Source organism: Hemiscyllium ocellatum, chromosome 17, assembly GCF_020745735.1.
Source record: "Hemiscyllium ocellatum isolate sHemOce1 chromosome 17, sHemOce1.pat.X.cur, whole genome shotgun sequence".
In the NCBI taxonomy this organism is placed as follows: domain Eukaryota; kingdom Metazoa; phylum Chordata; class Chondrichthyes; order Orectolobiformes; family Hemiscylliidae; genus Hemiscyllium; species Hemiscyllium ocellatum.
In genome coordinates, this window is record NC_083417.1 from 43,127,102 (window position 1) to 43,143,173 (window position 16,072).

Here is a 16,072-nt window from a genome sequence, read left to right on the forward strand (position 1 = left end):
GGTTAAACATACTGTCGGTACAGGGTAAAACGATCATTGGTGGATTCTTCCCAAAGTCGAGGGGAAGGCAGTAAAAATGAAAAAGGATAGGTGTGCAGTGGTGGCCCTGATTCCAAATTAGTCTATAGAGAGGAACTGAGGGCAGTACATCTGAAGCGTGGCAAGATTATACCATAAACAAACATGAACAAGTGATGCCACTGAAGGGCTATGTACTAGTGAAAGTACAGTTAAGGGACCAGTGTGCAGAATGACCACATTACATAGTAAAAGGCAAATATCCAGCATTATTCGAATGCTTCTGGGGTTACAACATTTAAGATTGAACTGGGGTGTGATTAATTGACTGGTGGACTCAAACATGAGTTTGCATAAGATCCTGGACAAGTTCAAAGAGATCTCCAAAGGAATCCTGGTGGAAACGAAAGCAAAGTTAAATTGTGGCCGAAGCCACAATTGTCCTCTGTGTCTGAAGATGCATCAGTTCTGTGTGCCATCTTGCCTAAATGGAGGTGTAACTGGGAGCATTGGAACCAGAATCACCAGTGAATGGACTACTCCCATCTTAAAAACAGATGATGTGGTGAAGATTTGTTTTCATTCAGGTCACAATCAATTCAGCCTAAATGCAGATCAATATTCCCTTCCACTCACAGGCTATTCACTGTACTGGCAAGGGGAAAGACATTTTCAAAAATGGATCTGTCACGGGCCTACCTACAGATTAGGGAGGCAGAGGAGTCTTAGCCAACACTGCTGATAGTGACAAACAGGACTTTTCTGATAAAAGCAACTTTTCTTTTGCATCATGTCAGCACTAGCTCTGTTCCAGAAAGCCATGGGGATCAAATACTAAGTGGGTTGCCAGGAGTTCAGTGTAATCTGGACCAAATTTTGATTGCTGGATCTTTTGAAGAGGGGCATTTGAAAAATTTACAAGAAACTCTAAGAAAATTGCAGAAGCCTACAAGCAGCGAGAGAGAAATGCAAGTTTTTCAAAGACCCATATTGTATGTGAGCCATGTTATCAATAGTGAGGGGCTACACAAGATGCCCAAGAAGGAAGCTATCATGAAGGCCCCTGGACTAGAGAATGTCTCTCAACTGTGATTGTTCTTGGGACTTAGAAGGTGTTGATGGCCTAGTGGTGTGATTGCTGGACTCTTAATCCAGATACGCAGGTAATTTTATGGGGATTCTGGTTCAAATGCCAATGTGACAGATGGTTGAATTCGAATTCAATAAAATCCTGGAATTAGCTATCTAATCACCATGAAACCATTATCGATTGTCAGCAAAAACTTATCTGATTCAGTAATGCTCTTTAAGGAAGGAAAGTGCCATCCTTGCCTGGCCTGGTCTACATGTGATTCCAGACCACAACAATGTGGTTGACTTTCACCCTTATGGGCAATTAGGTATGGGCAATACTGCTGGCCTAGCCAGGTCAAAAGTGTTAATGATTTAAACTTGAAGTTGTTGCTTCTGCCTTGCCTTATGAGATTGGCATTGTGCTGTCACACACCTTACCAAATGGAGAGGCAAGGCCCAGTGTGTTTTGTGTCAAGGTCACTAACTAAGACTGGAAAGAATTATGCTCACAACAAGAAAGAGAATGATTGATTGAGAGTAGTGTTCTTGAAGACTTCACCCATTTCCTTTATGATGAGCACTTCATCCTGCTGGCCATCCATGGACCTCTAACCTCCCTTTTTGACCCATAAGCGGGAATATTGTCAATCGCAGTAGCATGCATGCAGAGATAGCCATGAGGTTTTTCAGCCTACTCATTTGAGATCAAATATTGCCAGGCTTAGCAGCACGGTAATGAAGATTTCCTGTCAAGGCTGCCATGACTGGGGACCAAATATGCTGTCACCTGGAACCTGAAAATTATGTACGTTTCCCAGGATGAAAGTGTGCTTGTGTTTGCAAATCAGGTACAGAACAGGAAAATCAGGGAGGGTCTCTTTTGAGCCACTTGGTGGGCTTAGTGCTGAGAGAGAAGACCGGTCATGGAAACTGCTCAATCACTCCTTTACCTGTCCAAGAGGTAGCAGATGTCTCCATCAGACGGGTGTTTCATGTGGGAAATGAGGGTTGTTCTTCCTCCCTTGTTAAGAGGAAAGGTACTGGCACAAATGCACCAAGGACACCCGGCATGATATGAATGAAGGAGAAAGTCGGGTGATAATTTTGGCGGTTGAATGTGGAATTCTCAGATTGACTAGGAATCTGGGACATGACTATCCTACACATTCGCAAGAAATAGCCTCAAACACCTTGGCAGCAAAATCATGTTGATTTTGTAGGACCAGTAGAGGGACAGGTTCTACTGTTGGTCGTGTGTAGATGCTTATTCCAAAGTACCCCGAGGTGGCAGTCGTGACATTAGTGCTGGCGGAAGCACCGATTTGACTGGATGAAATATTTGTCACGTTTGGAAACCCCCCAAACAATCATGAGTGACAATGGTACACAGTTTTTGATGTGAGAGTTCAAGGAGTACCTGGAAAATCAGAGTCAGACATTAGATTGGCTCCATTTTACCTATAACAAACAGCCAGATGGAGAGATTTGTTTACGCCTTGAAACAGAGCTTTAAAGGCTTCACAAAGGGAGAGGTCACTAGGATGGTGAATCAACAAGTACGTCAGTATGTACAGGAACATGCCTCACGCAATGTTCCAATGTCCCTCTGCCAACTTGAGAACCATTTTGGCTAACTGTGGCTAGAAGAGACCAGAGATGGTAGATCAAAATCAAGAAGAACAATTACCAGAGGCATAGGAACATCCGGGTATTCCAAAGAAAGAAGTTTTGACCTGAATTATACGTAGAGGGGGAAGAATGGATTCCATTGTCATTTGTGGTACAGACTAAGGATGAACTGATCTGGAGGGGACATGTGGACCAGCTGGACGCTGAACCTCACCAATGGGTGAAGTGTCCCTCAGAGGACTGAACTGGTCCAGATGGAACTAGGGATGTTGATCAAGTCGTGTGTCTCTGAGCCATGGTTCTCGTACTCAGAGAGGAGACAAGAGTAATGCCACAGAGCAGCAACAGTCAATCAGTTAGGGACATTTAATGTGGAACAATAGTAGCTTCTGGGAGATGACTTTAGAAATAGCTCATGAGATGAGATGTTCTTCTAGGAACCACCATCCCCCTGAGAGACTAATCATGTCAATGTAGTCTTCAGATGTAATATCTTATAGGGGGAATGGTCCTTCTTCTGTAGTTGTCATGCTTTTGTGAATGTTTCTGGCTTTGGCTGTAATATTTATATAATCTTGATAATTATGTGTGTGTTTATTAATGACAGTTTTAAAATCGAGGGAAGGGTGTTTACGAATGTAGTTGGGGGTGCTGCCATTTTAAGATAGCTGGTCAGATGACCTGGGAGGCTGAGCTTGTGTCCAGCTTAGAACCAGCTGTGGATGTGTGCGCATCATTAAGTGTTCCTGTTCAAATTTACCATTTGCCTACCTGGTATGTAACTCCTGGCTCCAAAGGTAGCATCAGCATAACAAAACCCTATTCTCAATCTTCAGAAAAGTGATGGAAGATGAAATAACTCCTCAGAAGCTGGTATCCCATCACCAAGTCGACTTTTATTTGATAAGTGGAGCATCCTTTAACATTGATCCAGTTTCTTCAGAGCCAGCTGCCCAACTGAACAGAAATACTGACACTAATATATTTTTCTGCCTGTACAGCTGGACACTGTCCAGGCAAAGCGAACCAAAGCCAAAAACAGAAAAGCAAAGAAAAACCTAAGGCAATGTCTCCTCACTAAAGCAAACTGTCTTCCCCCACAGTACACTGGCTATATGGCCAGCTTGTTCAGAGTCCTGTTCAATGGAGGAGAGTCTAACCTCCTGGTTATAAACTCCTGTTTTTTTGAGAAACTGTGACCCTCCTGTTTGTTTTTTTTTCTTTACACATGCACAGTTCTTGACACTGATCCAGCTCCCTCAGAGCCAGCTCTGACTGAACAGGACTGTGGTAGTGCTTATTTTACTCCTGTTTATATATTTTTTTCTTTTTCTCTTTCTTTTAGTTTCTTTATTTATCTTTAGTGCTTTTTTTTCCCCAGCACCCATGGTGTGTGTGTGTGTAGGTGTGTGTGTGTGTGTGTAGGTGTGAGACACAGTGGAAAACGCAAGGTGTACAAGACTTTATTCAAATTTCCATCACCAGGAAGAAAAACACCCAAGTGGCCAGTGACAAGCCGTGCTCTTCACATCAAAGGACAGTGCTGTGTGATCAACTCCTGTTATTTTTTTTTCCCTGGTTATTATTTTATTAAGCAATTACAAAACACACAGTTTACAAAAAAACGGTAAACATTTACAGCTGTATACAACAGCAACTTTACAAGAGAGAGGAGCAGCAAAAACTCCTGTTTTTTTTCATAACCTCTGACCCTCCTGTTGTTTTTGTCTTTTTTCTTTTTTTTTCTTAAACACCCCCCACCCCCCACACTAACGACTGACTGCAGTAGTGCTTATTTCTTTCCTCAGCACCCATGGTGTGTGTGTGTGTGTGTGTGTGTGTGTGCAGGTGTGAGACACAGTGAGAGACACAAGGTGCATGAATCTTTATTCAGTTTCCACCACCAGGAAGATAGGAAAACGCCCGAGTGGCCAGTGACAAGCTGTGCCCTTCACAAGAGGGCAATGATGTGTGATAAAACTCCTGTTTATCTTTTTTTCTCTCTTTTTTTCCTCTTTTTGCACTAACTGCGGTAGTGCTTAAAACTCCTGTTTATTTTTTTTTCTCCTGGTTATATTTTTAAAATTTTATTAAACAAATTACAAAACAGTTTACAATAAACACTTACAGCTGTACAAGAGACAGCAATTTTGCAAGGGAGAGGAGCAGCAAAGCTAGGCCCCAAACCCTACCGTTTGACCATTTTACAGGGAGATGAGGACAACCCTCAAATCCCAGTTCCACATTTAACAAGACAGTGACAATGACATTTGTACATTAAACAATACGGTTACATACAGAAGTGCAGACAATACAGACCCAGCAAGCCCCCACCCCTAAAACTCCTGTTTATATCTGTTACCCAGGGCTCCCTGATTGGACCAGATGAACAATCCAGATCAGGGAACTCATTCTACGAGCACTACCTGGCTGACTGTCAACAAACTCTTCTGTAGTGATTGTAACAGTGACATACTCATTGATACTTGGTTTACATCCTAATAAGATCACTTCTCTGTATCTTATTACAATCTCAGTTCAAATATGGACACATGAGCTAAATTCCAGAGTTGAAATGATATGATTGCCTTTGCTTTTGATGACAACACAGGATTTGTCAGAATCAAGGATGTCTAACAAAGCTTACGTCATAACTCAAACAACAAGAAGACAGAGTACAAGAAAGAGACAGCTTAGTGGCAAGGTGTAAAGATGACAATCTCTCCGTCAATGTCAGCAAAATGAAGGAGCTGACCATTAACTTTAGGAAGCAGAGTGGAGGGCATGCCGCTGTCAGTATCACTGATGCTGAGGTGGAGGTGACCGAGAGTTTCAAGTCCTAGGAGTAAATATCACCAATCATCTATCGTGGTCCATCCACATGGATGCTACAGTCTGGAAAGCACACCAATGCCTCTACTGCCTCTGAAGGCTAAGGAAAATTGGCATGTCCATAATGATCAATTTTTATAGATGCACCATAAAAAGCATCCTATCCAGATGCATCACTGCTTGGCATGACAATGGCTGTGCCCATGACAACAATAAATTAGAGAATTGTGAATATGGTCCAGTCTGTCATGAAAACCGGCCTTCCTTCTACTGACTTCATCTACGTTTCCAGCTGTTTCAGGAAAGCAGCCAACATAATCAAAAACTCCTCCCCACCCAGTTATACTCTCTTCCACCCTATTCCATCAGGCAGAAGATACAAAAGTTTGAAAACATGTACCAATAGATTCAACAACAGTTTCTTCCCCGCTGTTATCAGACTTACGAACAGACATCTCATTTGAACTGATTTTTGTCTGCACCTCTCCTGTAGCTGTTTGCTACATTCTGCATTTTGTCTATTTCCCTGATACACTTACATGGTTAGCATGCAAAACAATACTTTTCATTGAATGTTGGTAGGTATGACCGTAATAAATCCAGTCAAATGAAATGCAATACTGTGGTTGCAAGAGCAGGTCGGAGGCTGGGAAATCTGACAAGTGACTCATCCTGATTTTCCCCAAAGCCTTTCCTTGCTTCGCATCTACCTAGAATTTACTCTCTCCACTGGTAGCACATCATGGTACCAGTGTGCACCATCTGTAATAACTCACCAAGGTTGCTTTTGCAGCACTTTCCAAATCATCTATTTCCCTTCCAGCTAGAAGAACATGGACAGTAAATGCATAGAGAGTCCACCATCTTTGCCATGAAGCAAATTTCCTCAAACGCTGACTACAGCATGAATTGGCACAGAGTTGAGTTACTAAAAGGCACATTTACTTGGTGTAAAATTGTATACCAGTCGGATTCAGTCTTTATTTTTGTGTTGCTATTTATTGAATTGCTGAAGTTGATAGACATCAGGAAGGAAGAAGCAGTGATAGGTTCGATGGCTGCTACAAGGATGCAGACCAGAATGATGTGATGATTGAAAAATAAAACAAAATCATAATGTCACGAGCAAGTCCTTCATCTGCAAGAGAGAATGTTCTTTTCCAAGTGTTACTATCCTGACCTGATTTATCACAATTCCTTTTGCTGGTTCAAAAGCTTGGAGCTCCCTTCCTTGTAGCAGTTTGGAATTATTTTTGCCATATCTTGCAGTGGTTCAAGGAGGCAGCTCACATCTTGCAGTAAATGCTGGTCTTGTTGGTGATATCTGCATCCTATGAATGAATTAGGAATCTGTGTATAAGTATGGTTTCACAGAAAGTTTCGGTCTAAAGTTTGCAAAATAAGTTGTTTTTTATATTGGCTTGCATGATCTGCAAGATCTTTCACAATATATCTCAACATTTTCATTCAGTGCAAGCTACAATGCTGAACAGAATGACATTGTCCGTTCGGAGTGTTATTTTGTTTACGGTGTTTGTGCATGATTTTAAATGTAATTTATATGTTTTTATATTTAGGACTCTGATGGGACACCTTGCAAAACCTCCAAACAATCTGGCAGTCACCAGTCCACGACGAACAACAGATCAGTGCCACAGGAATCTGCGGCAGAATCGTCTCCATTGCCAAATTTGAAAGTGCAGCACACTACATCAAGCAATTCAACAAGTACCACCACTAAAGCTCAGGTTTGGCATTATTGTGGTCTGCTGCTGGTGTACAAGTTAGCTGCAAGTAGACTCAACTTTCACCCTCTTTCAAATTGTATTTCCTGTTCTAATAACATGTTACATTGCTGCCTGATCCACTTGAGGCTGTTAAACCAGGAATTGGGCAATTAAACATTGATTGGTTTTATGGAGAAGAGCCTTAATAGTTGACCATCATTGGTCATCTTGCCCTCGTCAGAGAATTTCCTAATAACTTTTTATAATGAAGTCACAAAGTCATAGACTTACTCCACGTTAAATGCACAGCTTGTTCCAAAGTCCTTAATTGTGCATTATTCTAATTAATGTGGGCTCAATTCTCCATGATCTAATGGATACTGAAATGAAGACTTCAAGTTATTTATCACTTTTGGTTTACTGAATGAAAGCATTCTATACATAAAACAAAATTGTGATTTTATTATGTTGGACAGTTCAAGGAATTATTTAGATAACCATAAGCCTTAAGAAACAGAAACAGGAGTAAGATATAGAGCCTTGAATAAGAAGGAAGCACATGTCAGGTAAAGACAACAGAGATCAAGTGTTATTAATGCAGGATATTAAAAGGATATTAATGCAGTATGAGTATACTTAAGAAGGAAGTCAAGGAGAGCCAAAAGGGGACATGAAGTAGCTTTGGCAAAGGAGAGTTCAAAGGGATTCTACAAATACTAGTCGCCCCATTACAGGAAGGATGTGGAAGTAATGGAAAAGGTGCAGAGGAGATTTACCAGGATGTTGCTTTGTCTGGAGGGAAGATCTTATGAAGAAAAGCTGAGGGACTTGGGTCTGTTCTCATTGGAAAGAAGACGGCTAAGAGGGGATTTGATAGAGACATACAAGATGATCAGAGGATTAAATAGGGTAAACATTGAAAATCTCTCTCCTCTCACCTTAAAAATGTGCCCCCTTGTCTTGATGTCTCCCATCCCAGGGAGAAGACACCAACCATTAACCCGATCTATACTCCTCATGATTTTATAAACCTCTATAAGGTCATGTCTCCACTTCCTAAGTTCCAGTGAAAAAAATTCCAGCCTTTCTTTATAACTCAAACCTTCTGTACCCGGCAACATCCTGGTAAATCTCTTCCGAGCCCTTCAGTATGACAATCAAGGGCAACTAACTGCAATGTGCTGGGACGGTGACAATATTCACAAGCTGAAGAACAGTGAAAGCTTAAAAAAAAAATCAGAAATTGCTGGGGAAACACACAGCTGGTCTGGCAGCGTCTGTGGAGAGACAGCAGAGTCAACATTTCTGGTCCAGTGACCCTTCAGAATTGAGGGTTCAAGCTTTCAAACCAAGAAAGGTTTTTTAAAAAAAAAGGATTTATCTATTGAACTGAGCTCCAAAACCAAGAAAAGTTGATCTCTGTAGTTATTTTACCATGTGAAAACCTTATTTGTCATTTGCTCTCCAGGTCTAGTCTCATTTGGAGTGGCACTAAGATCTAATAGCTGACACAGTTCAGAGAGGAGGAAAGAACAGCAGTCCCACTCTCACTCCTGGTGCCCACACTGTGATGGCAGTCGTGTGCATGCGAGGAGATACTGGGCACTGTGCCCAGCTATAATGTCCCTGTGATCAAGTGACTGATTGGCATTAGCTCAGTGGCAAAGAGCTCCCGGTGAGGGGAAGAAATTAAAGTGTGCTAGTATGCCATAAATGTGGAGGCCATGGTGGGAGGTGGCATTTGGTGTGCTTGCCTTTATTGGTCAGTGCATTGAGTATAGGAGTTGGGAGGTCATGTTGCAACTGCATAGGACATTGGTTAGGTCATCATTGGAATACTGTGTTGAGATCTGGTCTCTCTGCTATAGGAACAGTATTGTGAAACTTGAAAGGGTTAAGAAAAGATTTACAAGGATGTTGCCAGGGTTGGAGGGTTTGAGCTGAACGGACAGGTTGAATAGACTGGGACTATTTACCCTGGAGTGTCAGAGCCTGAAGGTAAACCTTAGAGGTTTTATAAAATCATATGGGCAGGGATAGTGTAAATAGATAAGGTCTTCCCCTGACATTGGGGTTATAGGTTTAAGGGGAGAGGGAAAGATATAAAAGGGACTTAAGGGTAACTTTTTCACACAGTGGGTGGTGCGTTTATGGAATGAGCTGCTAGAGGAAGTGGTGAAGTCTAGTACAATTACAGCATTTTAAAAGGCATCTAGTTGTGTGTATGAATAAGATGGGTTCAGAGGGATATGGTACAAATGCAGATGAATGGGACTAGATTTGTCGAGAATATCGAGTTAGTATGGACACTTTGGACTGAAGGGTCTGTTTCTGTGCTGTATATCTGACTCCATGACGCTTGAGCCTGCTCCACCAATCAATAGGATCAAATCTGATCTCACAGTCCTCATGTCCACTTTATTGTCTTTCCCGCTGACCTTTGATTTCCCTACTGATGGAGGATCTATCCTTCTCAGCCATAAATATATACAAGTACACCGCTTCAACAGCTCTCTATGATAGTAGGTTTCCAAGGACACTCAACCCATTGAGAGAAGAAATTCATCCTCGTCTCGGTCTTAAATTGGTGTACCTTCATCCTGAGATGATCTCCCCGGTCCTCGATTTTCCAATGAGAGGAAACCCTCTCTGCATTTATCTTGTCAAACCCCTTAAGAATACTATATGTTTCAATGGGATCATTTCTCATTCTTCCAAACCCCATGGAGTTGAGTCCCTATTATTATGATGTAACTCTCCAAGAAATTCTGGAGTAGTATCTTTAAGAGAGCAGGATATAATCAGGCCCATCTTAATCTGGGAAAATACTTGTAGAATCAAGCAGAGGGCTGTTGCAAATTTTGAAGAACTTTAAGGGCATGAGTACAGCAAGCTCAACCTGGGAGGCAGATCCCAGAGAATGGAATCAAAGTGGATCAGTGTTGCAAATTGTAAGGTGGTGAAGAGATTTGGTTGTAAAGACAGTGAATTTTGGTACAGGTGCAGTAGAATTGGATATTAGGTGATCTCAGGTTTTCAAGTGCTCAGTTATTATAGACAGAAGGTGTGGAGGAGGCTGAGGCGGCAGTTAGCCATAATTTTAACGAAACGGTTTTCAAGTGCTTATCTCAACATCTGTTGAGGTGAAGATGTTGGAGGCAAGGGATAAAGTCGATGATGTGACCTAGAGTTTGGGAACTTTGATTTTTCAACTGAAAAATCCTAAAATCAAATTTTATGTAGAGATAGAAGCAACTTGGTTGTTTTGCTGGCTTCTTGACTGGTTAATTGTGTTTTAAAAGAAAATGTATTTGATAGAAATGCTGATTAACACTCAATTTTGTTACCTTTGAGTGAAATAAAAGTTTGTAACCTACAAATTTTTGTGGGTTATTTTGAAAGAACAATATTTTACTATTTTCTCTTCCCCGTTCCAAAATTTACTGGGAAATAACTCAAGTTGGAAAAGGATTTGACAACAGGAGGAGGGTGATGAGTATATAAATTTATACTTGTATAGAGAATTAATAGATCAATAAAGGTCTTTCATTTATATCACAACTTTCACAAACTCAGCATGTCCGAAATACCTCACAGCAAATGAAACATTTCTGAATTGTAGTCACTGTTGTAGTTTTGGCAAAAATCATCATAATTGTATTACATAGCATATATAATTAATTTTGTGCAAAAAACAAGATAATGTGTAACGAGAATAATATTTTCTATATCAGCACTTCCTATGTAACTGCTAAAAAGTTTTTTTTCTGGTAAAGGAATAACATTTTGTTGATTTAATATATTGTTTTATTCTAGCATAGTACAGCAAGACTATTTCGTTCATCCATCAAAGGCTTCCAAGGACAACAGAACTCCAACCATGTTGGAAGTGTATCAAACAAACAGAATCCAGGCAACAAGCCACATCAGCAGCACTGTCCTAGCAAAAAGAGGAAGCACAAAGGAGACGCTGCCTCAGCAGACTTGTGTCGGTAGTCGGTTTTTGACTTGGTTAGAGAAAATTCCTGCAGTGATCCCACAAGCTACAGAAGACTGGTAGCAGTAGATGGGATCTTGTCAAACTTTCCCAGGAGAATGGATTTTGATTTGTTTTTTTCCAGATTGCCATAAAATGATCATGGGTTACAGTGGTTGTCGCAAACATTGCTTCCCTTTTTAGATGGGCCATAAGCTGCAGTGGAGCAGACTGAAGATGGAATCGATGCACAAAATGCCCCTCCCCGGGTTTAAAATGTAATGGAAGTTGAGCAGAAAGGAGTGTTGGAGATCTTAATTATTGAAAATTGAAATTTCCATTGCTTCCTTTGCAAGGGAAATTTTAAATGTTACAACAAATGTATACTTTGTGCACGATTTTAAAATTATTTTTGCAGATACTGACATTTTTATTGTGTATATACGGAAGATTGTATCAGCACAGTATTTGCATTGGTAACCTTTGTTTTCAGTTAATAGTTTTTACATGTCATTGCAATTTACATTTAATATTGAAATTTTCTGTATTACTTGTTAATTTAATGGATCCCAAGGATGATATCTGACACGGCTTATATAATGAAAGGCTATATGGTAAGCTTAAAAAGTGCTCTACTAATACTTATCTATGTAGCAACTTCCAGATTCATTTATTGGTTTTTGAAGCAGAAGATATTGCTCCAGCAGCTGTTGAAATACACTCAGTTAAGGCTTTAAGTAACACATGGCATCTGGAGAAGTGAAGCGCAACATTTTTAATACTGTTTAATTCTGTATGCAGCATGTAGATATTTGTACAACAGTTAATGCTGTATGAACAGAATTGTTCCTATCAAATATTTTGAAGGAAGTTTTAATATTTCCTTGTCTCAGGTGTTACAGTAAATATTCATATTGTATTTTACCAAATGGAGTGATCACAAAATTTCCTTCTAAATACATCCTTCTAGATCTGGCAGCATAAATCTGTGTTGGTCCCTATTTCTGGCTTTTCTATGTTGTGATAATACAAATTTTAAGTTGAATTCTAGAACAAATAATATCATATTAAATTTCTTTTGGCAGTAACTTCCTAATATTCTACTGTAATGGATAATTCTTTTGATCTTCAAACTTTTATGCATGCATATCTGTTTGCTGAGCCCTTCAATCCTGGTATAATTCTGGCTTGAATTCTTCTACGTAAAATCATGACCAAATATCATTCAACTAAGACCCATTAAGTGTTGACTAGTGATATGTGTGTTTACACACTTCGTAACTTAAACAGTACTAGAAAGGCTCAGAGTACAATGTTCCTTTTAGCTGTGAATGAATTTGGTGCTTTAAAATCGATACTACAAACATCAATCTACTTGTGATGATGGGGACTGTACCTGGAAAGGCATGGAATTGGTTACTATTGCTCTAGGACAAAATGATCAACAAAGTACACTAAATAAAGCCAATTGGAGTGGTGAGGAAAATCAAATGTTCTCTCTTTTTGTTTGAGTTATTTGTTTTAAAAATTTGCAGTTATTTTCCATAAGATGCAATTTTTAAAAAGTACAGCAAATGGACAGTTGGTTGGTAAATCAACAGCGAAAACTATTCCTAACTGCTATACTGATTAGTCATGCGGGTATTTTAATCCAAGTGTTAGATTAATAATCTATTTAAACACTACATTGGGCATTGCTTGGATTGGAGGAAGGATTCCATCAGAAGTCTATGATAACTGAACAGCCCCTATGCCAATCACCATGGCATTTAGGTAATTATATGCCAGCGAAGAACCACTTTCCTATCTGATGCTTCACAACATTACCCAGCTCAACAATGAGATTTTTCTTTTAACAACAATCAGCCTAATTTACAAGCAGGTGACTCCATTATCTTCATAATTGACACATTACCAGTACCTAATAAAAACCATACTGGTGAATTGTCTCAAAATTAATAGCATTCTTAAGCTTTCGACAATATTTACAGCTGGGAGTAAAGATGCTGATACTACAACATTGATTATTCCACATAATCTTAGCATTTACAATTAAAACTACATGATTACTTAAGATTTCCTGTAAACACAAGTTGATGCAAACTTGTACTGTAAATATTCCCACGTTGAATCATTACCAGAGATTTTTAAAAATCTTAAGACTGTACTAGTTGTAGGTATTGATTTCGGAGCTGTAACAAATATCTTTAGAGTTAAATGCTACAAACTGGGTTAGCAAATATACTTCAATACAAATAAACTATGATTCATTAACTTGGATCATAGCAATATTGAGAGTCATGTGGAGGTTATGGCAAGTTGATATTCCAAGTTAATTTTTATATTTGCATTGAAGAAACATGTTTTAGTTCGTTACTACGTGTAGTAAATTGATATTGCTTCAGTATGTGCTGCTGATTCACTTTTAAATAATCAGTACTGTATAACAGATGGTGTTAAAGAAAATTATTTAGTGGACGGAATTTTTGCTTCAAATTGCACATCGTCATACAATTTTGTCATAGGAAATAGTATTTCACAATTTTTGATAGAACTTGACTATTTAATGCTTGAGAATTAGTATTCTGCAGCAGTTTATACATTCATGGCTTGTAATATGACTGATATAAAAGGGAATTTGAAATAGCTGCATACCAAATAACAGTAACAACTATGGTGAATTGCCATAATAGATGGAGCAGTAGTGGAAAAAAAATTACATAGATTCTATTGGGAATCTTTGCCAGCATTTTAGAAGTTTTGCGAGTTATATTAAACTATTTGTTTTGTTAAGTAACAAATGAACCTCTATTTCTGAGACAGCACAACATCCTTGAAGCAATGTAAGCATACTTTTGAAAATGAAAGATCAAACAGGTTTATATGGTTTGCCTTAAACTTTTTTATAGTCATTCATACAAAATATAAAACTTACAAGTTTAAAACATCAATGATTCTTAAGAACAGTTGACCTGTTCTCTCTGCTTGGCAATTTGTGGTTTCTTATCTGTACCTTGTATTGGTTTTGCTTGGCTGCTTCAACTTTTAAGTATACAGTATTTTACTTCGTTTGTTTCACCAAGTTTGGGTTTTTGAACATTTTTGTGATTATGGCAAAATGAACCTTTTAACTTAAATGCTGTAACTTAGGATGTGCATCATTTTTGTAATATGAACTGTACTGCCGCTGCAGAAGACACAGAATACATGGAAAATCTCAATCTATAAAGAAGAAAAAAAATTAATCTATGTTGTTAATGTAAACCCTTCACTCGAATAGAGTTCTAATTCAGGTTCTGAACAAAAGTGTTGATCTATCTTCTGTTTATAGATGTTGACCAATTGGCTGTGTATTTCCAGAATTTGCATTTTTGAAATTGCCTCTATAATTGCTAAGTCTCTGCACCTCACATTTTTCTTGAAAAGTTGCTTTTTACTTTTGTCCCCATCTTCTGGTGACTTACTAACATTGGTCAGCTGGTTGGTAGCAGTTACTCTCCACCTCCTCCCCATTGCTCGCTCTTTATGTTCTGCTGGTTCCACTATTATTTGTGTTTTTAACTTCTGTTCAATTGGTAATTAAAACTTTTAACTTAAACTAATCAGATTGAGTATATTGAATAAGTCCTGCCTCAACTGTACAATTCCCAGTAACTTCAAAAATTGCTATCTAATTTTTGTTGTCCTTTCCATTTGTTTCACTTTTGGGTTTATCATTGATAAATGTCTGACCCGGCAAACATTGTTCTGATTTTTTTTTTGAATGATTTGCTGTCTTGTAATTGGTTCTCCCAGGAAATCTCCTGTTAACTCGGGAGTTTACATGTAATTGCTAATAAAATAAATTGTCTTCCCATGTCCATGACGTGCTGTCTTAAGTATTTTTTTAAACTAATTGCACATAGACCATGTCAGGCTTTTCAAATATTTGAGCCATTCCATTCCTGACTCTTTACATGGAGCTTCTCACCAGAAGTCACCTCTGTGCCAATACCACGTCCTCCACAGCCTCCGCTTTGTCCATGTCTTTGTCACCTCTGGATTAGATTATTTTATTACATTCTGATGAGCCTTGCATATTCCAGCTTCTGTTAAACTTGAGGTCATGCAAAACTGCCCAATTCATCATGCACCAAATCCCATTCACCCTCATGATTGCTTATCTGCACCATCTCCTGGTTAAACAATACTTAAATTTTAAAATCTCCTTCATGCTTTTCAATCCCTTCTCAACATTGCCCTTCTCTATCTGTCATCTCATCTGGCTGCACAACCCTCTGCAATACCTACTTCTTTAATTCTGACCATTCAAACATCCCTGATTTTAATTGTTCCACCATTGCCGAATGTGCCTTCAGTTCCCTCCACACTTAGCACTGAAATTCCCTTCCTAAATATCTCCACTCGCTACCCTACTTTCCTCCTTTAAGACTCCCTTTAAAACCAACCATTTTGAACAAACTTTTGTTCATCTGCCCTAATAGTTCATCATGTTGCTTGGTGTCACATTTAATTTAATGCCCTTTTTAAAAACCCTTTTATTAGACTAATAGCAATATATAATTGCAAATTGTAATTGTTGATAGATGGAAAGAAGCGGTAGATCTGATCTTTCATTGAGCAAGCCAATATTGTTCACCTTTGAGAAAAATGAGCAATGAGCAAAATTTCACACAGATTCTAAATTGAAGTATTGTGCACTGAATTATGATAGCTGTTCTTGAAGTACACAGTAAACATACAGGTGATATGTTACCTTTTATTGCACCTAAAGCATTTTGACTGAAACTAGTGCCTTTGAGTGGGGCAAGTCTGT

General features: G+C 39.0%; 1 protein-coding gene across 1 annotated transcript in view; it reads left to right on the forward strand.

The window, feature by feature from the left end:
* Window positions 1–15,104, forward strand: part of tent4b (terminal nucleotidyltransferase 4B) — an 89,295-nt gene extending 74,191 nt beyond the window's left edge. Inside the window, exons 11-12 of the mRNA XM_060838117.1 lie at window positions 7,131–7,301; window positions 11,097–15,104. Coding sequence (XP_060694100.1) covers window positions 7,131–7,301; window positions 11,097–11,276 — 351 coding nt within the window. The 3' untranslated portion in view covers window positions 11,277–15,104. The remainder of the gene's footprint in view (window positions 1–7,130; window positions 7,302–11,096) is intronic.
* Window positions 15,105–16,072: the final 968 nt, after the last annotated feature.